At 43.5% G+C, this 23,045-nt stretch overlaps 1 protein-coding gene across 8 annotated transcripts in view; it reads left to right on the forward strand.

The window, feature by feature from the left end:
* Positions 1-16,460, forward strand: part of dctn1a (dynactin subunit 1a) — a 30,115-nt gene extending 13,655 nt beyond the window's left edge. For all 8 annotated transcript variants that reach the window (XM_089131799.1, XM_039668908.2, XM_089131798.1 and 5 more), the window contains 20 exons: positions 18-222; positions 1,751-1,989; positions 3,067-3,171; positions 3,445-3,636; positions 5,197-5,310; positions 5,584-5,736; positions 7,291-7,448; positions 7,756-7,924; positions 8,035-8,103; positions 11,202-11,414; positions 11,648-11,809; positions 12,931-13,062; positions 13,154-13,279; positions 13,361-13,503; positions 13,578-13,741; positions 14,441-14,571; positions 14,644-14,833; positions 15,464-15,537; positions 15,615-15,704; positions 15,785-16,460. In XM_089131799.1, coding sequence (XP_088987925.1) covers positions 18-222; positions 1,751-1,989; positions 3,067-3,171; positions 3,445-3,636; positions 5,197-5,310; positions 5,584-5,736; positions 7,291-7,448; positions 7,756-7,924; positions 8,035-8,103; positions 11,202-11,414; positions 11,648-11,809; positions 12,931-13,062; positions 13,154-13,279; positions 13,361-13,503; positions 13,578-13,741; positions 14,441-14,571; positions 14,644-14,833; positions 15,464-15,537; positions 15,615-15,704; positions 15,785-15,922 — 2,967 coding nt within the window. In that variant the 3' untranslated portion in view covers positions 15,923-16,460. The remainder of the gene's footprint in view (positions 1-17; positions 223-1,750; positions 1,990-3,066; positions 3,172-3,444; positions 3,637-5,196; positions 5,311-5,583; positions 5,737-7,290; positions 7,449-7,755; positions 7,925-8,034; positions 8,104-11,201; positions 11,415-11,647; positions 11,810-12,930; positions 13,063-13,153; positions 13,280-13,360; positions 13,504-13,577; positions 13,742-14,440; positions 14,572-14,643; positions 14,834-15,463; positions 15,538-15,614; positions 15,705-15,784) is intronic.
* The last annotated feature ends 6,585 nt before the right edge of the window (positions 16,461-23,045 follow it).

Raw genomic sequence — 23,045 nt, forward strand, 5'->3', positions numbered from 1 at the left:
CTGTCCTCTGTCTGCAGGAGGCGCGTGAGGCTCTGGAGGCTAAGGACCGCTACATGGAGGAGATGGCGGACACCGCGGACGCTATCGAGATGGCCACGCTGGACAAGGAGATGGCGGAGGAGCGGGCCGAGTCCCTGCAGCAGGAGCTGGAGAGCCAGAAGGAAAAGGTGGAGGAGCTCACAATGGACCTGGAGATCCTCAAGCACGAGATACAGGAGAAGGGTACGCAGTGGGGCAGAGAATCGCATACCTGAGGTCAGGGGTCAGACACTTGAGGTCAGGAATAAGATAATTGAGGTCAGGAATAAGATAATTGAGGTGAGGAATCGGACTCTTGAGGTCAGGAATCGGACACTTGAGGTCAGGAATAAGATAATTGAGGTCAGGAGTCAGACACTTGAGGTCAGGAATAAGATAATTGAGGTCAGGAATCGGACACTTGAGGTCAGGAATAAGATAATTGAGGTCAGGAATAAGATAATTGAGGTCAGGAATAAGATAATTGAGGTCAGGAGTCAGACACTTGAGGTCAGGAATAAGATAATTGAGGTCAGGAATCGGACACTTGAGGTCAGGAATAAGATAATTGAGGTCAGGAATCGGACACTTGAGGTCAGGAATAAGATAATTGAGGTCAGGAATCGGACTCTTGAGGTCAGGAATCGGACACTTGAGGTCAGGAATAAGATAATTGAGGTCAGGAGTCAGACACTTGAGGTCAGGAATAAGATAATTGAGGTCAGGAATCGGACACTTGAGGTCAGGAATAAGATAATTGAGGTCAGGAATCGGACACTTGAGGTCAGGAATAAGATAATTGAGGTCAGGAGTCAGACACTTGAGGTCAGGAATAAGATAATTGAGGTCAGGAATCGGACACTTGAGGTCAGGAATAAGATAATTAAGGTCAGGAGTCAGACACTTGAGGTCAGGAATAAGATAATTGAGGTCAGGAATCGGACACTTGAGGTCAGGAATAAGATAATTGAGGTCAGGAATCGGACACTTGAGGTCAGGAATAAGATAATTGAGGTCAGGAGTCAGACACTTGAGGTCAGGAATAAGATAATTGAGGTCAGGAATCGGACACTTGAGGTCAGGAATAAGATAATTGAGGTCAGGAATCGGACACTTGAGGTCAGGAATAAGATAATTGAGGTCAGGAATCGGACTCTTGAGGTCAGGAATCGGACACTTGAGGTCAGGAATAAGATAATTGAGGTCAGGAGTCAGACACTTGAGGTCAGGAATAAGATAATTGAGGTCAGGAATCGGACACTTGAGGTCAGGAATAAGATAATTGAGGTCAGGAATTGGACACTTGAGGTCAGGAATCGGACACTTGAGGTCAGGAGTAAGATAATTGAGGTCAGGAATCGGACACTTGAGGTCAGGAATCGGACACTTGAGGTCAGGAGTAAGATAATTGAGGTCAGGAGTAAGATAATTGAGGTCAGGAATCGGACACTTGAGGTCAGGAATCGGACACTTGAGGTCAGGAGTAAGATAATTGAGGTCAGGAATAAGATAATTGAGGTCAGGAAAGAGATAATTGAGGTCAGGAGTCAGACACCTGAGGTCAGGAGTAAGATAATTGAGTTCAGGAATAAGATATCTTATTGGAATCGAAATTAGGAGTCCTGATCGATAAGCAGAATCTGAATCGTTAAAATTCAAACAAATACCCTAGTAAGACCCAAGCACACACACGTGTGCCGGACAGTCACGTGACCCCTGTCTGTGTGTCCAGGCTCCGATGGCGCGGCGTCCAGTTATCAGCTGAAGCAGCTGGAGGAGCAGAACGGGCGTCTGAAGGAGGCGCTGGTCCGTATGAGGGATCTGTCCTCCTCAGAGAAGCAGGAGCACCTGAAGCTGCAGAAGCAGATGGAGAAGAAGAACTCGGAGCTGGAGACGCTGAGAGCGCAGAAGGAGAAGCTGCAGGAGCAGATGAAGGAGGCCGAGGCCACAGTCGACGAGCTCAAGGAACAGGTCAGAGGCAGAACCGGTCCGCTCACTCCACTGGGGGAACCGTACAAGCTCATTGTTGGATTCAATAAGTTTCATGGTTTCAATTAATTAGTTGCCTTTTGATAGCTAAAAGTTAATTAGGACCCGAGCACTAACGGTGCGAGTCCCCTATTGAAACTGTTAGGATTATTTATTTATTTTTCTTTTTTCTGCAAAGTAAGCACCATTTTCGCGGCCGCAGCATGCTCACCAAATTTGGCACGCATGTCAGGACTGGTGAAACATTTCGTATTTTGTGGGTTTCGCGGATGGGCGTGGCAAAATGGCTCACTAGCGCCACCTAGAAAATATGAAAAAATTAGCCCCTCATCCACGTTCAATCTACATGCACGAAATTTGGTGGGGACGTGTATCATTTCAAGACGCACAAAAAAGCCTCAAGAACCCATACCCTAAACTCGACAGAAAGTTCGCTATTTTCAATTTGGCGGCCATTTTGGGACGATTTACACACTCTGTACTTTAACGAACTCCTCCTAGGGATCTAGTCTGATCGACTTCAAATTTCTGCTGTGCCTTCTAAAGGCATTGACGATGTAAAGTTGTGCTATCTGCGCGTTTTCATCGATGGCCGTGTCCGTGGCGTCGATGATTCGCCATGAAACAGGAAGTTGTTGTAACTTCAGTGTACATCCTCAGACCTGCGCGAAATTCTATACGTTATGCAACAGTCCCGCCCTGAACACATGTACATGCCGAAATTAGCCCACAGTCATAGCGCCACCTGCTGGCAACAGGAAGTGACATTTAACGAAGCAGCCCCCGCCGCACGTTTGACCGACATGTATGGTATTTCTGTGGCACATGGATCATGTCCAGACGTACAAAAAAGCCTCTTGGAGCGATGCCCTAAACTCAACAGGAAGTCGGCCATTTTGAATTTTACGTCAATTTTTGGGTGATTTGGATGCATAGCAAATTCAATTCCGACGCGCTACAGGTGCTAGGACCCGCCCATCGCTGCTTGCAGCTTTAGTTTAACATTAAAATGCATGTGTCCAATATACTGTTACACGTGTGTGTGTGTGTGTGTGTCAGGTGGACGCTGCTTTGGGCGCGGAGGAGATGGTCGAGACACTGACGGAGAGGAACTTGGACCTGGAAGAGAAAGTGCGCGAGCTGAGAGAGACCGTCAGTGACCTGGTGAGCCGCGCTACCCCACCGCCATTCACATTAATGACTTTATTATCTTTATATTACCCATTTCTAAACTCTTTTAGTCTTTCTGCCTGCCATCCAATAATCATGAAAACCTTTGTGCTGTGTTACTTTTATTTATGAAGCGCAGTCTCGACTTTAAAATTAATTAATTTTTATTATGAAATTTAAAGAAAATATAAATGTTTTTTTTTTTGCTGTCCAGGGTCACACATTTCGGTAGTTAACATAACTAGCGTGTGCTTCTGTGTCCCGCAGGAGTCGATCAACGAGATGAACGACGAGCTGCAGGAGAACGCGCGCGAGACGGAGCTGGAGCTGCGGGAGCATCTGGATCTGGCCGGAGCGCGCGTGCGAGAGGCGCAGAGGAGAGTCGAGGCCTGCCAGGAGACCGTGGCCGACTACCAGCACACCATCAGCAAATACCGGGAGCTCACCACACACCTGCAGGTCACACACACATACACACACACACTCCTGCTGCTGTTTGAGTCTCGACGGCAGGTTCACACTAGACTGGCTGCTCATACTCTGTGTCTACTTACAGCACTCTCCCACCGTCAATTTGATCTATTTTTCATTTTATTATATATATCTATATATAAGTATATACCATGGTCTTGGTGAATACTCAATTCTGATTGGCTGCAGGGTGTCCATTAAAAAGTGATAGAGGAGTTCTGACTGTTTACCATTCGACATTAATAAATAAATGCGCTGGTGACATCAGCTGTGAGTAACCATAGCAACAGGCCGTCAAAGTACCCACCGACGATTTATTGTATCAAAACAAACATCTAGTTAGCGGTTATGAGCGGACTATAAATATCTCCGCTTGCAAACCGTAACCAGGGAAACCAAGTTGTTGTTTGTAAAACCTTTAGATATTTGATTATAAAACATTGTAAACTAATGTTTTAAAATGTGTTATTTGGCAAGTGACCGTGGTATAAACGGGTTAAAGGGTTAGTTCACCCAAAAAATGAAAATTGTGTCAGTATTTACTCACCCTCATGTTGTTCCAACCCCGTAAGACCTTCGTTCATCTTCGCAACACAAATTAAGATATTTAAGATATTAAGATCGCTCCTGCATACTAGTCCATAGGCTTCTTGAGGGAATGACTCTTGCTGGCATCGAAACGTCATTAAAGACATCGTTAAAATAGTCAGAGTGACTACAGGGGCTCAATCTTAACTTTATCAAACGACGAGAAAACTTTTGTGCGCAAAAAAACAATAAAAATAACGACTTTATTTCAACTATTCACTTTCTTCTCCATGGGCCTGTAGTCAGTTAACGTAGTGTGATTGCGTAAAGCTACGTCAAACGAAGGCTCACTATTGGCCGACGCTGGTCATGTGTGTGATGATGCGTGTGACGTACAACAACAGAAGCTTACGCTATTAAACTAGTAACCTGACTCGCGCAGAGGGAGAAATAAACCAATAGTTGAAATAAAGTCGTTATTTTTGTTTGTTTTTTGTTCTCGTCGTTTGATAAAGTTAAGATTGAGCCCCTGTAGTCACTTGGACTATTTTAACGATGTCTTTAATGACTTTTCGATGCCAGCAAGAGTCATTCCCTCAAGAAGCCTATGGACTAGTATGCAGGAGCGATCTTAATATCTTAAATATCTTAATTTGTGTCCCGAAGATGAACGAAGGTCTTACGGGGTTGGAACAACATGAGGGTGAGTAAATACTGACAGAATTTTTGGGTGAACTAACCCTTTAATGCCCGTCGAAGTGTCCATGTCTATTACTCCGCTGCGCCGGGTGGTTAATACCTGACAATGGACACCTGTTAGCTCTATATTATCATCATCCGGTGCTTGCATTAAAACATGATTCAATCTGGAACAGTCCTTGTTTGCAAGCTCAAAAATAGTCCAATTAGGGTTTTTTGTTCATATTCTCATCCAAATTTTGTGACTGTAGTGAAACTGTCATCCCTCATTCTTCATGAGTCCACATGTGAGCATGTCTTCTCCTGTGTGTGTGTGAGCAGGAAGTGAACCGAGAGTTGACCAATCAGCAGAGCAGCTCAGCTGAGGTTCAGCAGCCGGCGGCAGAACTCTTCGACTTCAAGATCAAGTTCGCAGAGACCAAAGCTTACGCCAAGGTACCGTTAGCCTGTGTGTGTGTGTGTGTGTGTGACGGAGAGCTCATCTCACAGGCTCATCTGGGTCGGCGCTGCCAGACTCAAAACATCGGGTAGAAAACGTGTCCTATTAGCAGAGATGCTAACAGTCATGCCTTTATTTGTTAATTACGTTTTAGTCTCGTCTTTTTTTGTCAAAGATATCGGAAGTTATAGTCACTATTATTGTCATAGTCTCGTCTTAGTCATGGAAGAAGAGGTCATCAGTGAATATTTTTCATTGTGTGTGTGTAGGCCATCGAGATGGAGCTGCGTAAGATGGAGGTGAACCAAGCGAACCGTCAGGTGTCTCTGCTGACGTCCTTCATGCCGGAGTCGTTCCTGAGGCACGGAGGAGACCACGACTGCATCCTGGTGTTGCTCCTGATCCCCAGACTCATCTGCAAGGTGCCACACACACATCCAGCTACCTCAACACTGACATCAGTGCTGTCGGGGCTCGGGGGATTCTGGGAAAATATGTGCAGCTTTTACACACTGGTGCTCTACGCTATAATAAAATGAATGTACTATATTTTAGTTCGATAATGTTTTTTATTTAATATTTTGTATTTTTTAGGGGATGTTATGGTACTAAACTATATTTACGCTTTATTTATAATCCATTTATTCACTTTTTTGAACATAGATCTGAAAATGACGTTTCCGTTTTAAACTGTGGAGAATCTTGAACGCTTTAGAGCGACAGACTGAAGATCTTCTCGGAGACGACACTCGGCAGATTATTGTTGAAGTGAGAAAGTAAAAAAAAAAAAGACTTTTAAGGAACAGAAATGTACGTGAATTGTAATGAAAAATGCACAAAAATACTATTTTAATTTTTTTAATAAAAAATACTTTTTCTAAATCACTTTAAATATGCAAGTAAGTCAAAGCCATAAATCTAAACAAGTGTGTGTTCCGCATGTGATCTTGGTCTCTCAGTAAACGAGCGTTCAGTGAGTGCGTGTGTGTTCGGCTGCAGTTCCACACGCGTCCACTAGAGGAAACTCTACATTCATTCACAATGCGCTCGTTTCTGACGCGAGAAACACAAGTGTGAGGACCATGTAACCTGTTTGAATCATGTCCATGATTTATTTATGTGTGTGCCAAAACCTTTACCAAGTTTCGTACCATTCCAATGAAGGAAAAAATAAAGAAAAAAATCCCGTAAACGTTCCAGAGCCCAATAGATCTTCCGGCACATGGGACCTTATTTCGGAAAAAATATGAATGGTAGTCAATGGCGAGAGGCAACTTATCTTTTTATTCCGTCTGAACTGTGCCCTCAATTACACATATGATGTTTGTCAATTTAAAAGACAATTCTGAAAGTCAAAAACATCATAACAGAAGAGTAACATTTAGTTTTATGTGAAAATCTCTCTGTGAACTACATCTCCCAGGAAGCAAAACAACGAGTGAGATCCGCTGCTCATGTGTGTGCGGTCTGGTTCAATACACTCAGGTATGACGGCGTAACATTACGATTATAACGTACGACTGTAGAAACAATGACAGACATTAGCCTCAGTAAAGTTAGCTTCATTCATTGAGAGAAAATGTGCGCCTTTGGGGTTTGTAGTCTTTGTAATTACGTATTTTGTAATTACGGTTTCACATCAAACTGCGACTTTCTTTACCTTAAAATGTATCATATTCATATCATATGTGTAATTCAGGGCGCAATTCAAACAAGATTGACTACCATACAATATTTTTCCGAAATAAGGTCCCATGGTGGTCGACCGAAAGGGGCGGGGCTTAGGCTCTCTATGCCTGAGGAGCAGCCGAGGGTTCAGGCTAGTGCTGATCTGATGTACTGATACACATGCGTGTCTTACTCTACGGTTATAGTGAGTTCCTGAAGCACTAGCGGCTGCAGTTGTTGGTTGATGTGAGTGCTGTGATGAGCCTCAGAGCGTTGTGTGTGTGTGTGTGTGTGTGTGTGTGTGTCAGGCGGAGCTGATCAGCAAGCAGGCGCAGGAGAAGTTCGATCTGACCGGCTCTGTGGAGCGCTCTGGACTCCGCGGCGCCGCTGGAGAACAGCTGAGCTTCGCCTCGGGTCTGGTCTATTCCCTGACCATGCTTCAGGCCACGCTGCATAAATACGAGCTGTACGTGCAATGCTGTCCACTTATCAATTTGTCCTAAAGCATCTTAAAAACACCACATAGACACATCATTCAAAACTGGACTTTAAATAGTTAATGTGATCATCGTTCAACGTTTCATTACACATAAACTCTTCGGCTACAACAGCAGATGCTGCGCCTGAATGGGTTTTTAGATATATTACAGTTAGCATTAGCTAATGTATTAACTAGCACGAGCAATACATTTGTTACAGTGTTTGTTAATGTTAGAATAAAGCTGTTCGTAGTTTGTTCATGTGCATTAGCTAACGTGTGTGTGTGTGTGCAGCGCTCTGAGCCAGTGCAGCGTGGAGGTGTACAAGCGCATGGGCACGCTGTACTCGGAGATGAGCGTTCACGAGCGCTCGCTGGACTTCCTCATAGACCTGCTGCACAAGGACCAGCTGGACGAGACCGTGCTGGTGGAGCCGCTCACCAAAGCCATCAGATTCTACCAGGTGCACACACACACACACACACACACACACACACTCTCATGATGCAGTAATGTGGTCCTGTAATATAGCAGTGGAGTGTGTGATTGAGTGCTGAATGTGTGTTCCTGCAGCAACTCTACAGCGTTCACCTGTCCGAACAGCCTGAGGACTGCAGCACACAGCTGGCCGACCACATCAAGGTGCGTCACCCGCATCATCACCTGCATCAGCCAATCACTGAGTCAGAGTCACCTACATCATCACCTGCATCAGCCAATCACTGAGTCAGAGTCACCCGCATCATCACCCGCATCAGCCAATCATAAAAGAGTCGCATCATCACTTACATCACAGCCAATCACTGTGTCAGAGTCACCCGCATCACAGCCAATCAGCCAATCACTGAGTCAGAGTCACCCGCATCATCACCTGCATCAGCCAATCACTGAGTCAGAGTCACCCGCATCATCACCTGCATCAGCCAATCACTGTGTCAGAGTCACCTACATCATCACCCGCATCAGCCAATCACTGAGTCAGAGTCACCCGCATCATCACCCGCATCAGCCAATCACTGAGTCAGAGTCACCTACATCATCACCCGCATCAGCCAATCACTGAGTCAAAGTCACCCGCATCATCACCTGCATCAGCCAATCATAAAAGAGTCGCATCATCACTTACATCACAGCCAATCACTGTGTCAGAGTCACCCACATCATCACCCGCATCAGCCAATCACTGAGTCAGTTTCCCGCATCATCACTTACATCACAGCCAATCACTGAGTCAGTTTCCCGCATCACAGCCAATCAGCCAATCACTGAGTCAGAGTCACCCGCATCATCACCTGCATCAGCCAATCACTGAGTCAGAGTCACCCGCATCATCACCTGCATCAGCCAATCACTGTGTCAGAGTCACCTACATCATCACCCGCATCAGCCAATCACTGAGTCAGAGTCACCCGCATCATCACCCGCATCAGCCAATCACTGAGTCAGAGTCACCCGCATCATCACCTGCATCAGCCAATCACTGTGTCAGAGTCACCTACATCATCACCCGCATCAGCCAATCACTGAGTCAGAGTCACCCGCATCATCACCTGCATCAGCCAATCACTGAGTCAGAGTCACCTACATCACCCGCATCAGCCAATCACTGAGTCAGAGTCACCCGCATCAGCCAATCACTGAGTCAGAGTCACCCGCATCATCACCTGCATCAGCCAATCACTGAGTCAGTTACCCGCATCATCACTTACATCACAGCCAATCACTGAGTCAGAGTCACCCGCATCATCACTTACATCACAGCCAATCACTGAGTCAGAGTCACCCGCATCATCACCTGCATCAGCCAATCACTGAGTCAGAGTCACCCGCATCATCACCCGCATCAGCCAATCATAAAAGAGTCGCATCATCACTTACATCACAGCCAATCACTGAGTCAGTTACCCTCATCACAGCCAATCAGCCAATCACTGAGTCAGAGTCACCTACATCATCACCCGCATCAGCCAATCACTGAGTCAGAGTCACCCGCATCATCACCCGCATCAGCCAATCACTGAGTCAGAGTCACCCGCATCATCACCCGCATCAGCCAATCACTGAGTCAGAGTCACCCGCATCATCACCTGCATCAGCCAATCATTGAGTCAAAGTCACCCGCATCATCACCCGCATCAGCCAATCATAAAAGAGTCGCATCATCACTTACATCACAGCCAATCACTGAGTCAGTTACCCTCATCACAGCCAATCAGCCAATCACTGAGTCAGAGTCACCTACATCATCACCCGCATCAGCCAATCACTGAGTCAGAGTCACCCGCATCATCACCCGCATCAGCCAATCACTGAGTCAGAGTCACCCGCATCATCACCTGCATCAGCCAATCACTGAGTCAGAGTCACCTACATCATCACCCGCATCAGCCAATCATTGAGTCAAAGTCACCCGTATCATCACCTGCATCAGCCAATCATAAAAGAGTCGCATCATCACTTACATCACAGCCAATCACTGAGTCAGTTACCCTCATCACAGCCAATCAGCCAATCACTGAGTCAGAGTCACCTACATCATCACCTGCATCAGCCAATCATTGAGTCAAAGTCACCCGTATCATCACCTGCATCAGCCAATCATAAAAGAGTCGCATCATCACTTACATCACAGCCAATCACTGAGTCAGTTACCCTCATCACAGCCAATCAGCCAATCACTGAGTCAGAGTCACCTACATCATCACCCGCATCAGCCAATCACTGAGTCAGAGTCACCCGCATCATCACCCGCATCAGCCAATCACTGAGTCAGAGTCACCCGCATCATCACCTGCATCAGCCAATCACTGAGTCAGAGTCACCTACATCACCCGCATCAGCCAATCACTGAGTCAGAGTCACCCGCATCAGCCAATCACTGAGTCAGAGTCACCCGCATCATCACCCGCATCAGCCAATCACTGAGTCAGAGTCACCCGCATCATCACCTGCATCAGCCAATCACTGAGTCAGTTACCCGCATCATCACTTACATCACAGCCAATCACTGAGTCAGAGTCACCCGCATCATCACTTACATCACAGCCAATCACTGAGTCAGAGTCACCCGCATCATCACCTGCATCAGCCAATCACTGAGTCAGAGTCACCCGCATCAGCCAATCACTGAGTCAGAGTCACCCGCATCATCACCCGCATCAGCCAATCACTGAGTCAGAGTCACCCGCATCATCACCTGCATCAGCCAATCACTGAGTCAGTTACCCGCATCATCACTTACATCACAGCCAATCACTGAGTCAGAGTCACCCGCATCATCACTTACATCACAGCCAATCACTGAGTCAGAGTCACCCGCATCATCACCTGCATCAGCCAATCACTGAGTCAGAGTCACCCGCATCATCACCTGCATCAGCCAATCATTGAGTCAAAGTCACCCGTATCATCACCTGCATCAGCCAATCATAAAAGAGTCGCATCATCACTTACATCACAGCCAATCACTGAGTCAGTTACCCTCATCACAGCCAATCAGCCAATCACTGAGTCAGAGTCACCGCATCATCACCCGCATCAGCCAATCACTGAGTCAGTTACCCTCATCACAGCCAATCAGCCAATCACTAAGTCAGAGTCACCGCATCATCACTTACATCACAGCCAATCACTGAGTCAGAGTCACCCGCATCATCACCTGCATCAGCCAATCATAAAAGAGTCGCATCATCACCTGCATCATCAGCCAATCACTGATTCATGGTCATCTGTGCCTGCAGTTCACCCAGAGCGCGCTGGACTGCGTTGGGTCAGAAGTCGGGCGTCTCCGGGCATTCCTGCAGCCGGGACAGGAAGGGGCGGGGCTTACGGTGCTCCTGAGGGACCTGGACACTTCCTGCGGGGACATTCGCCAGTTCTGCAAGAAGATCCGCCGGCGGATGCCTGGAACCGACGCACCTGGGATCCCCGCCGCGCTCACCTTCCAGCCTCAGGTACCAGTGTGTGTGTGTGTGTGTGTGTGTGTGAACATGGTGGTTATTGTAGTTCTAGACTTCCACTTGCACAAACTGTAACGCATTACTTTTATAAAAGAGTCAGTAATGCAATTAGTCTCTGTTTAAGGTAGTGACGCACTACTGTCCTCAGTGAGTTCCCCCTGCTGATGTGTGTGTGTGTTGCAGGTGTGTGAGGCGCTGTCGGACTGATGTGTGTGTGTGTGTTGCAGGTGTGTGAGGCGCTGTCGGACTGCAGGAAGCACCTGACCCGTGTGGTGGCCGTCCTGCAGGAGGTGGCGGCGGCCGGGGCTCAGATGATCGCGCCGATGCCCGAGCCCGAGGGACTGGCGGCTCTCACACTGGAGGACGTGACGTTTAAAGCGGTGGAGCAGGTACACACACACACACCTGCGCGCATCATCATCATCATCAGCGCCTCACGCTCTGTGCCAGCAACAGCTCGGGTCCGGCATCACATGCTTGTTATAAGATTTAAATTCAGATCCTCTGTGATAGGGTTGGGTATCGAGAATCGAGTATCGATTGGAACCGAGACTAACTTTTAGTTTTTCCCGGAATCGTTCAAAAGTTAAAATTTCGATTCCTAGTTTCGATATTCGATATATCGATGAAGAAACCGCTGAACAACACCAACGAAGAAGCGTCTACCACGCGAGTCGAACATGAGTAGCTGATGTCGGCGGTCCAAAGTGTGGCTTCACTTTTCTAAAAATAACGAAATCTCGGCAAAATGCAAAATTTGTGACAAAAGGAGTATTTTTACAGAAGGAGTATTTCCTTCAGAAAGGCCGTTGGTTAGCAAGGTTAGCTAAACTTTTTTGACCCTGACTCTTAAAAGAATCGGAATCAAGAATCGTCAGGAACCGGAATCGAAACAAGGAATCGGAATCAGAATCGTTCAAATTCAAACGATACCCAACCCTACTCTGTGAGCATTTCCATATGACTTTAAACAATTTAAACACACACACACACACACGTATCAGTATATTGGACCCGTGCAGCTCTTAAAGTGACAGCACTAATATTCCTCGTACCGTTTCTATAATCACACTAATCATACAACAGAAGACAGAGAACACAGACTCGTTTTTCACTGAATAACTTTATAGCTATATTTGTAAAGTGTGTTTTATTTATAAAGTCTAATTCTACATTTGATTAGTTACTGAACCTGGAGACCTGAAAATCTGAAAACACTGTTTGTCAATCGTATCTTTGTTCAGTTGTGTCTATGTGTTGCGATTGCTAATTAGTTCTTTTGTCAAATAATGAGTGTTTATTGTGTTTAATAACGCTTGATATTTACATTAGTCCGGCTAGTTGTTGTTCTGTGGTGTGTGTAACGCTCCTGAAGTGTTCAGGATTGGCAGGAAGACTAAATGTCAATGATATCTTATCGGAATCGAATTTAGGAATCCTAATCGATAAGCAGAGTCTGAATCGCTAACTGCGAACACAAGCCCAGTAACGTGTGTGTGTGTGACGGCAGGTCTACGGCGCCCACGGCCTCGATGCGTACGAGTGTTTACGCCAGTCCTGCAGCGCCGTCATCGCCACCATGAACAAGATGGCCACCGCCATGCAGGAGGGAGAGTACGACGCCGAGAGACCGCAGCGCCCGGTACACACTCACACACACTCTCACACACACACTCTAACCTGACCCCTAAACCTAATCTCATCTGGTGTGTGTGTGTGTGTGTGTGTGTCAGCGCCCTCCGGTGGAGATGCGTGCGGCCGCGGTGAGAGCCGAAATGACGGACGCCGAGGGTTTGGGAAATAAACTGGAGGATCGAGAGACCGTCATCAAAGAGCTGAAGAAATCCCTCAAAATCAAGGTCAGGGGTCACTGAACATGTTAATAATCTCAATATATGTGTAATAGTTTAGTTCATGTGTGTGTGTTCTGTCTGCCTCAGGGCGAGGAGTTGAGCGAGGCCAGCGTTCGCCTGAGTTTGCTGGAGAAGAAGCTGGACACGTCGACGAGAGACGCGGACGAGCGCGTGGAGAAGATCCAGACCAAACTGGACGAGGCGCTGGGCCTGCTGAAGAAGAAGGAGAAGTGCGCGCTCGCCTCGGCTCTCACGCTCGCGCAGGGCCTGACCGGCGGATTAATGTGTGTGTGTGATTCTGCAGGGAGTTCGAGGAGACCATGGACGCGCTGCAGGCGGACATCGACCAGCTAGAGGCGGAGAAGGCGGAGCTAAAGCAGAGGATCAGCAGCCAATCACGAGCTGGCGAAGGCGTGCGTGGGCCGCCGGCGTCTGGCATCGCCTCCATCGTCGCTGGATCCGGCGCAGGTACACACTGGACGTTTCAACTTTTCTCTTTAGTCGTTACATAAAAAAAAAAAAAATAGTTCAAAATAAATTAAAAAAAATTAACAGTTTTTACTATGTAAATTTTTTTTTGCGTTCGTACTTTTTTTCTTGTTTGAAGTTTTTAGTGTTTACATTTTTCAAACTTTTTTTGTTAGTTTTGACCTCTTGTTTACACCTTAGACTGTATATTATTATGGGCGTAGTTTGTGTGACGTCACCCGTGGTGTTTCTGAAGCCTAAAGTGGGCGGAGCCGGCCGTCGCCATCTTGGCCGGTGGTCACCCCCGGTAAACGAACAGCGGATTGGCTGTGGTGAGGTGACGCTAACACACAGCCGACAAACGATTAGCAGTGACATCAGCGGCAATCCACCTGTCACTCAAGTGGCCACACCCAACTTTAATGAGTTATAAAAAACCCCGGCCCCTCACAGTCGTCACGAGGGGCAAAATCAGCGACATAGATTAAAACCACTTTTAGCACCAGACTGTACACGTTTATTCCGCGGTAAAGTTGGGCGTTTAACATGCGTGTCTATGAGTGACACTCTTCTGCAGCGCCTCTAGTGGCCAGTGGAGGAACTGCAGTCTAACTCACTCAGTGTTGAGATAGAGATTTCCCATCGCTCTGAGGCCCGCTGGTCAAACACTGTGTCGAGCCGTTGTGTGTTGTGTTGCAGGGGGCGTGTCTCCTGCTGTGGGCGGAGTCTCGGGTGCGGTTCAGGTCGTGGACTCTCCTCTCCTCAAGCAGCAGATCGACGTGCAGCGGCTCGCCATCAAGCAGCTGAAGAGCGAGAACTACAGACTGAAGGTCATTATAAGCCTCCATTACAGCGTGAACACGGGTGCGGTGTGACCTCTGACCTCTGCCCTCCGCCCTCAGGCTGAGAAGATGCGCGCGCAGCTGTCGGCGCTGCCGCCGCTGACGGTGCCGAACATGGCGGGAGTGATGGGAGCGGCGGGAGAGGGATCTCCGTCAGGCTCGCTGTGCCGCCGCACGGATCAGATGCTGGTGAACCTGCTGAAGATGAGCGCCGGACTCCGAGTGGTGGACATCAGCGGCAAGAGCTCAGGTCATCTACCGACTCCAGTCCTGAGGAAATCACTCTGATATCAAGACTAGGGTTGGGTATCGAGTATCGATTGGAACCGAGACTAACTTTTCGTTTTTCCCGGAATCGTTCAAAAGTTAAAATTTCGATTCCTAGTTTCGATATTCACAGTCCGCCGAGCGGAAGAAGAAACCGCTGAACAACACCAACGAAGAAGCGTCTACCGGAAGTGTTGGCATAACCGCGCGAGTCGAACATGAGTAACTTACGTCGGCGATCCAAAGTGTGGCTTCACTTTTCTAAAAATAACGAAATCTCGGCAAAATGCAAAATTTGTGACAAAAGGAGTATTTTTACAGAAGGAGTATTTCCTTCACAAAGGCCGTTGGTTAGCAAGGTTAGCTAAACTTTTTTGACCCTGCCTCTTAAAAGAATCGGAATCGAGAATCGTTAGGAACCGGAATCGAAACAAGGAATCGGAATCAGAATCGTTCAAATTCAAACGATACCCAACCCTAATCAAGACACATTTATGATCAGAAATTATCAGTGTCGAACAGCTTCTTATTTGTTGCAAGTTCAAAAGAACAGCATTTATTTGACATAGAATCTTCTGTAACATTGTAAATGTGTGTGTGTGTGTGTGTGCAGCGAGTGCGAGCGCTCAGTTGCTGGAACAGACGGCCAGACTGAATTCTGTCAGCGATGCGCTGGAAAAGCTGAAGGTGAGTGTGTGTGTGTGATCACTCACAGGTGTGTGTCAGCGCTTCCCTCATCGTGTGTGTGTGTGTGTGTGTTTCAGGCTGAGGTGTCGCAGCACGTGGTGTCTCAGCGGCCCGGAGCGCGTGTGCCGTCAGACTTCGCCACCTTCCCGTCACCCTCGTTCGTCAAGGTCGGAGCACTCACACACACATCAGTCTATGAACCTTCCCATGATCCTCTCTCATTAACCTTCCCATGATCCTCTCTCAGGCGAAAGAGGAGCAGAAGAGCGGCTCGCTGCTGGTGGGGAAGGTGATGATCCCCTGCGCTCGCGGTCAGGAGCAAACACACTCCCTCGTGCTGTCTCAGCATCAGCTGCAGTGTGTGCACCGGCTCCTCATGACATGAGCACACACACACACACACAACATAATCACACGCTCACGCCGCCTCAGGAACCAATCAGGCTCTCAGACTGCCCAAAGACGCCTCCTCAGAGCTGTGTTTCTCCTCATTAAGGCCAGAGGGAGACATTTAAACGATTAAAAGCCACTTTTTATCTCACAAGATGAAATCCCGTGCGTTTGAGTGGCTTCCGTCGTAAAACTCCCTGAACTCAAACCATGCAACGTTTTTACATCATGTTTCGTTTTCCTAATTAGAGTAATCGTTTAGAAACTGGTGTCACATTTCACATGTTTATGTTTTGATGAAAGGCTTGATTATATACTTACACTAGTACTGTAGGAAAGCTAATGCTAGTTTAGCTAACACACTCGTGTATCAGCGCTTGTCAGATTTGAGAGATCACGACTGTGTTTTCCGTCACGATAACATGATCCCTGGCTGACTCGCACTTATTCACTTGCCTCGATGATTTTAATAGTTTATGCGTAACTCACATATTTCTTGATGGAGACGACTGCAATAAAGATGGGAAATAGCATTTTAATGTTTGTCGTTCTTTTTTTTAAACTCTTGTGAACAATTGGAAAATGAAAAATTCATTTTTTTGATGTTAAATAGTGTGTAATGTTGCTGTTGGTGCATGAACAGTATCTGCAAAGTTGCAGCGCTGAAAGTTCAGTGTAAGCAGAGATATCGTCTTTTAAAAATCAGGAAGTATAAATGCCTACAAAAACGACTGGATTGGGACTACAGCTGGGTTTAGACGTCACTAACCCACACATTTGCATCAACCCCTCCCTCTGGAATATGCAGGAAAGGTACTTAGTCAACAATGGATACTATTTATGTTTGATTATGTTCCTGTAAATGACGATCGTAATCTAGCTCTCTGTGCTGCGCGTTTACGGAAGACAGCTTCCAGAATCTCCACGAATTCAACACCGGATTCAACAAGAAACTGTTCCTAAAACATGAAGCAGATCCAGCTTTAAAGAGCCCCTATCATGGATTTTTGAAAATGACTGCTCATATTGTGTGGAATATAGCTTTAAGGGAATGAAAACATCCTGCAAAGATTTATATCTGAAAGCACACCGTATATAAAGTTATTGTCTTTCAAAAGTGAGAGTTGACTCTGAGTCTATGAAATGAATTGTTTTTTAAACGAGTCATTGCTGTTACATCGTGACGTAGAGACATATTGGCCGCGCCCAGTTACTGCGCGCGCAGACGGAAGTGTAAACTCTACACACTCAAACACTTCATCATCGCATCATGTCGAGAAGACGCTGTGTTCTACAATGCAAAGATAGTTCAGCCATTTTGTTTTCATTTACCAGGGACGAGCATGTGAAGAATCGGTGGTTAGAGTTCATATTTGCATCGATACCACAACAGTATAGCCAGATTGTGTTCTCATCATTTTAATTACGAATAACGTTAGTTCAAAAACATAAAGGAATTCAAATGTGGATTCGCAAGCGGTTGTTCCTGAAGGAGGGCTCAGTAACTTACTTACCCAGTGTATATGGATCAGCTTCCTCCTATGAATCAAAACCTGTAAGTATTATTAATAATTGTTGCTTTTATGGGTTTTGAACGGTTTTGTTGTGTCGGGCGCGAGGAGGGAAGGCGCGATAAGTATGTGTGTGTGCGCGCGCGTGCGTGTGTGTGTGTGTTACGCTCAGCGCAGCTTCTAGGTCTCCAATGTCATTTTTTTTTTTAAAATATGTGAAATGTTTGTCGCTGTTATTGGAGTTGTCGTAAAGAATAGAGCGTCTTGTAGCACCGCAGTGCTTTATCAATATGTTTATGCGTTATGCTAACAAACTGACTGGGTCTGTCATCTGACCAATCACCGCCGATTAGCGTCACGCAGAGGAGTGGTTTGGAAAAATGAGTCGTTGTAGGCTACGAATTCGAATCATTTGGGAGTCGGTGAGCAAATCAGGTAAAAATAAATGCATATTATAAGACAAATAAAGTGTTTTTTATCCTTGCATGCATGTTAAACTGTTTTTGGGAACTCTTAAAACAAAAATAGGAACATTTCAAATGCTATGATAGGGGCTTTTTAAAACCGGAGGCAGCAGTTATGGGCTCTATGCACGCGGTATTTCTGGTGAAGGGGATGCTCGATAACTTCCGCCGATCATAGAGTCCAATGCAATACCGCGAATTTATATTGAATTTTATACTCCATTGTTATACTAAAGAAACGTTAATCACAAAAACAGATAAAACTCGTTGTGTTTATGCTTCTTTTTAAAATTATATTACATAATAACTACACCTAAAATTACACTGAAAGTTTAGTTTCAAAGACGGAAGGACAGTACATTTTGAAGACTCTGCCATAATCCCGTTTTGATCGGTTTTCCTCCACTTTAATCTCCACAACCGGAAACTGACGAGCATCCTTGCGTCAAATGCGGAACTTATGCGTGCATATAGCCCATTGGGCCACAACCTGTAAGTAGGCTAAGACTTAATCATTTTAAATGTATTTGCATGTATAATTTCAGATGTAATGTTTTAGTTTTGTCAAATGGCAGCGCTTGCTTTATATCCACTTAGTTATGCTATTTTGTGTCTACGACAAACGCATACAAACATTACCCAGATAGCAAACTGACATTGAATCAACGTGGAAATATGACATCGAAACAACGTTGATCTGACATTGTTTTGCTCATCGAATTAACGTTGAACCAACGTCAGACGCGTCATTCTTTCAAAACTAACGGAAAATCAACTTGAAATCAACGCGTTGTTTCAACGTTATGAAAGCAAACCAATTTTCGATTTCATTTAGCTTTGAAGAATGCCGCGTCTGACGTTGGTTCAACGTTAATTCGATGAGCAAAATCAACGTTGTTTCAATGTCATGAGAGACGTCGTTTCCACGTTGATTCAATGTCAGTTTGCTATCTGGGATACTTTTGCGTTTTTACCGTTTACACGGGAACGTGGCGGTGGAGCGTTTTTAAGATTTCCACTCTGGAGGGTGGTTTCACTTTTTTGCGTTTTTAAGCCTCAAAAACGCCGTCGCCGTGTAAACGAAAGGCACAGCCGATAAAATATTTTTACGTTTTCACCCGCGAGCGTTCTCGTGTAAACAGGGCCTAACCACCGCTCGGCTCCGTCAGTCCGTCCCCGCTCTCCCACGGTCCCACTACAGACTTCGCTGAACCACGCCCCCTTCGCCACAGGCGTTAAGTATCCGGACAACGTGAGGGAAAGTTTAGCCAATCACAACACACCGGCCCAAACTAACCAATCTGAGCCCACTGCCTGTTTCTGAGGGAGTGGTTTTATAGACTCAAGGAAGTCAACCGCTCGTTCGAGGACAGAGCGGTTGCATAAAATAATTCGAGGACGAAACGTCACTTAAAATAATTCATATTTGTGAAAATAACGCTTCTGTCTAACATAGCTAAACGACAGCAAGCAGGTTACATTTTTTTTCATATTTGCAAATGAGCATATTGTTTTCCTGAGCTTTGCTGCATTCATTCGTTCATTCGTTCTCACATTTCAAAATATATTTCAAAATATAGAAATATAAATTTCACAAATAGCTCAGTTTTCTAGGTCACGTGAGAAGACATGATTCTCAATGTCATTCCTGTTGTTCTATAATTAGACAAACTTTAAATAATCTTATTTCCTTCTTCCTTGTCATGTGAAAAGTTACTGTACGAGGCAGCCAGAACCACATGAATGCCAATAATCTTCCAGCATTGCATTGTGGTTTTCAAAACATTCCCTGACAAACGTCACTGGAAACACTTCACGATCTTGGTTACACTCACACAAACACACACTTAATAAGATGCCACAACTGGGTTTTACCAGGATAAACAACAACTCAGTTGAGTTCCTGAAATGTAGTTTACTAGTCTCTCTTCTTTTGATTCAGTATTTTACCTCGGCACAGGCTTGAGACGCTCCCCTATTATTAGTACTATTCAAGCCCACTTGTCTGAATAACTTTTATAACGTTAATCTGTATTACATTTATTTACATTGAAGACTATCCAATCTTATTGTACATTTCATTACTTTGATTTCTGTAGTATTTCTTACCGGAATATACCCACCTGTGTTTATTTCATATCTTTATTCTGTTGCATCTATGATCTATTTGTGCTGTTGTTTGAAATTTGTTTATTTGTTCTTATTTTATTAATCTTTTTACTTGTTTGTTTTTTATTGAAAATACAATTTTGCATTGTAGAAAAGTAGAGTTTTGTTTGTATGCTGTCAATCATATTTCTTAAAAAATCGGTATTGGGCAAAAATCGGTCAAACTTAAAAATAAATCTGAAATCTGAGTCGACCAGAAAATAAATCACAAAGTGGTTTGTTTAAAATCTTTTAAATGTAGGAGGTGGTCTTTCACCCCACCCGCACACACTATTTATACAAGTACTTTACCTTTAATAATGTGTTTTGAATGTAAATACTTGTTTAAAATAGGGCTGTCAAAAGATTAATCGCGATTAATCACATCCAAAATGAAAGTTTGTGTTTACATAATATATGTGGGTGCACTGTGTATGACTGTTTTATATATACAAGTACACACACATGCTTGTATACATATATTTAAGAAATATTTTTCATACTGTATATAGATTTATATGTAATTTATATTATATATAAATATTTTATATATAAATAATATTTTTTATAATATATATATATATATATATACACGGTAAAAAATATTGTTGGTTTAACTTAAAAAAGTAAGTAACCTGGTTGCCTTAAAATTTTAAGTTGATTGAACTGGAAAAAGTGAGTTAATAGAATGAAGGAGATTAATTTAATCATCAGAAACTCAAAATTATATGTTATCTGAACTAAATAAATTATTTAAGTTGATTTGACAAAAGAAAAAATGTTGTGATTACTACACTGTAAAAAAATATTGTTGGTTTAACTTAAAAAAAAAAGTAAGTAACCTGGGTTGCCTTAAAATTTTAAGTTGATTTTAAGTTGATTGAACTGAAAAAAGTGAGTTAATACAATGAAGGATATTAATTTAATCATCAGAAACTCAAAATAATAAGTTATATCAACTAAATAAATTATTATAAAGTTGATTTGACAAAAGTAAATATGTTGTGATAACAAATCTTGAAAATATTTTTTTACAGTGATATACAGTATACACACAAAATAATTATACACAGTGCACCCACATATATTATGTAAACACAAACTTTTATTTTGGATGCGATTAATCGTGATTGATCGTTTGACAGCCCTAATATAAAACAGTCCCATTAGCAAAGTTTGTGCTTGTTTATATATAATCAGGCACGAGAACAAACTTTGCTGTAAAAAAATATATATATTTTCAAGGTTTGTTATCACAACATTTTTTCTTTTGTCAAATCAACTTAAATAATTTATTTAGTTGAGATAACTTATTATTTTGAGTTTCTGATGATTAAATTAATCTCCTTCATTGTATTAACTCAATTTTTCCAGTTCAATCAACTTAAAATTAAGGCAACCAGGTTACTTACTTTTTTAAGTTAAACCAACAATATTTTTACAGTGTAAAAATAAATAAACTCTCATTAATATGTTAATGGATAGTTGACAAATAGACTTTTTGTGTAAAACACAATTTTTAACGTAAAAATGCGTATATTTATGTATCATTTGCTGTTTGAGAAAATATAAGGGCTCACTAACTTTAGCTCTTCTTCCACTGTTTTTCAAACATTTTTACTGAACTGCACTGCAAATGCATCCTGTGGTGTGACAGCAAGACCAATATAAAATCATTCTGACAGAGCTCCCTTTATTTGGCAATCACTATCTCTTGACCGTCCTTTAGAAAATCTATTTCCTTCTTGCTTAAAAAGTTTCTAAGGAATGTAGCCGGGCAAATCTTTCTTGTAAATAACTTGCAACATTGATGAGGCACATTTCTACGAACTGAAAACACGTCATGATCATGGGATCAGTACCAAATGAAACAAATACTCCCACAAATACAGATGCCACAACGTTACACATGAATAATTCAGTGGAAAGAGTTGCCCGTCAGTCCAATGTCATTTCATAGATTTCTCTTGTTTTTGAAACGGTCAGACTGGAGACGCACACGTATACGTCACTATATGATTTTGATTTAAAGCAGCACTATTGTAACTATTAGACTGGTCGCTCATGTACTTCCCATAGTTCAGTCATTTACTAGGGATGCACCGAAAGGAACATTTTGGGCGATACAGACATTCTTTTATAATTGAAAACCGATAATCGATATATATTCACTGTAAAAAATTTGGAGTTGGGATTTACTTGAAAAAACCTTGCTAAACGATCTCACTCAGAAAATGCTAGTAAATTTACAAAGATTTGCCAAGTAAAAACCTAAACATATTTATCAGTAGCTTTAATTAGAAATCTTTAAGTTAAATTTACTTGGAATGTGGAATTAAGTAAACTTTACAAAAAATAAGTAATTTTAACTCGGCTTGTAAAAGGTTGATTAATGCCGATTTCCTTCACTAAAACAATTCTCTTGAATTTTATTAGTCATTTATAGTATGTTCTTTACTTAGATCATCCAAGTAATTTATATATACATCATGTCAGACTTTAAGCCTTATGTGAATGCAAACACCTCAATACTTGGTAGACAATACACAATGGCGGTAACATTTGATGGATCGTTTTTGTGTTTGAATGTGTCGTTTTAAGCAAAAAATGTACTCGAAATTTCACAAAATGGCAATTTACTAATACTGAAAACAAAAATCAATGATAAAACAGTGTAAATACAGCTGGAAACCAGTGAAAAATGAACCTCATTAATTATTCAAGGTCCAGTGCATGATGGGAATCCCAGTATCAGAAAAGTTGAGTAATTTTTACTTAATTTTATTGAGTTGATATTACACTTTCATTTATACTCGCTTGAAATAAGTACTGATATGGAATTTACTTAGTTTTTTAAATTCTTGCCTGAACTAACTTTTTCAAGTAAATTACATTGGGTTTTTTCACTAGTATTTACTTAACCAAAAAATCATTTTTTACAGTGTTGGCCGCGAATCTAAATCCAAATTTTTATATAATTTTTGAGAGCCTGATT

The sequence above is a fragment of the Pimephales promelas genome, chromosome 1 (assembly GCF_988280905.1).
Source record: "Pimephales promelas chromosome 1, fPimPro1.hap1.1, whole genome shotgun sequence".
Taxonomy (NCBI): Eukaryota; Metazoa; Chordata; class Actinopteri; order Cypriniformes; family Leuciscidae; genus Pimephales; species Pimephales promelas.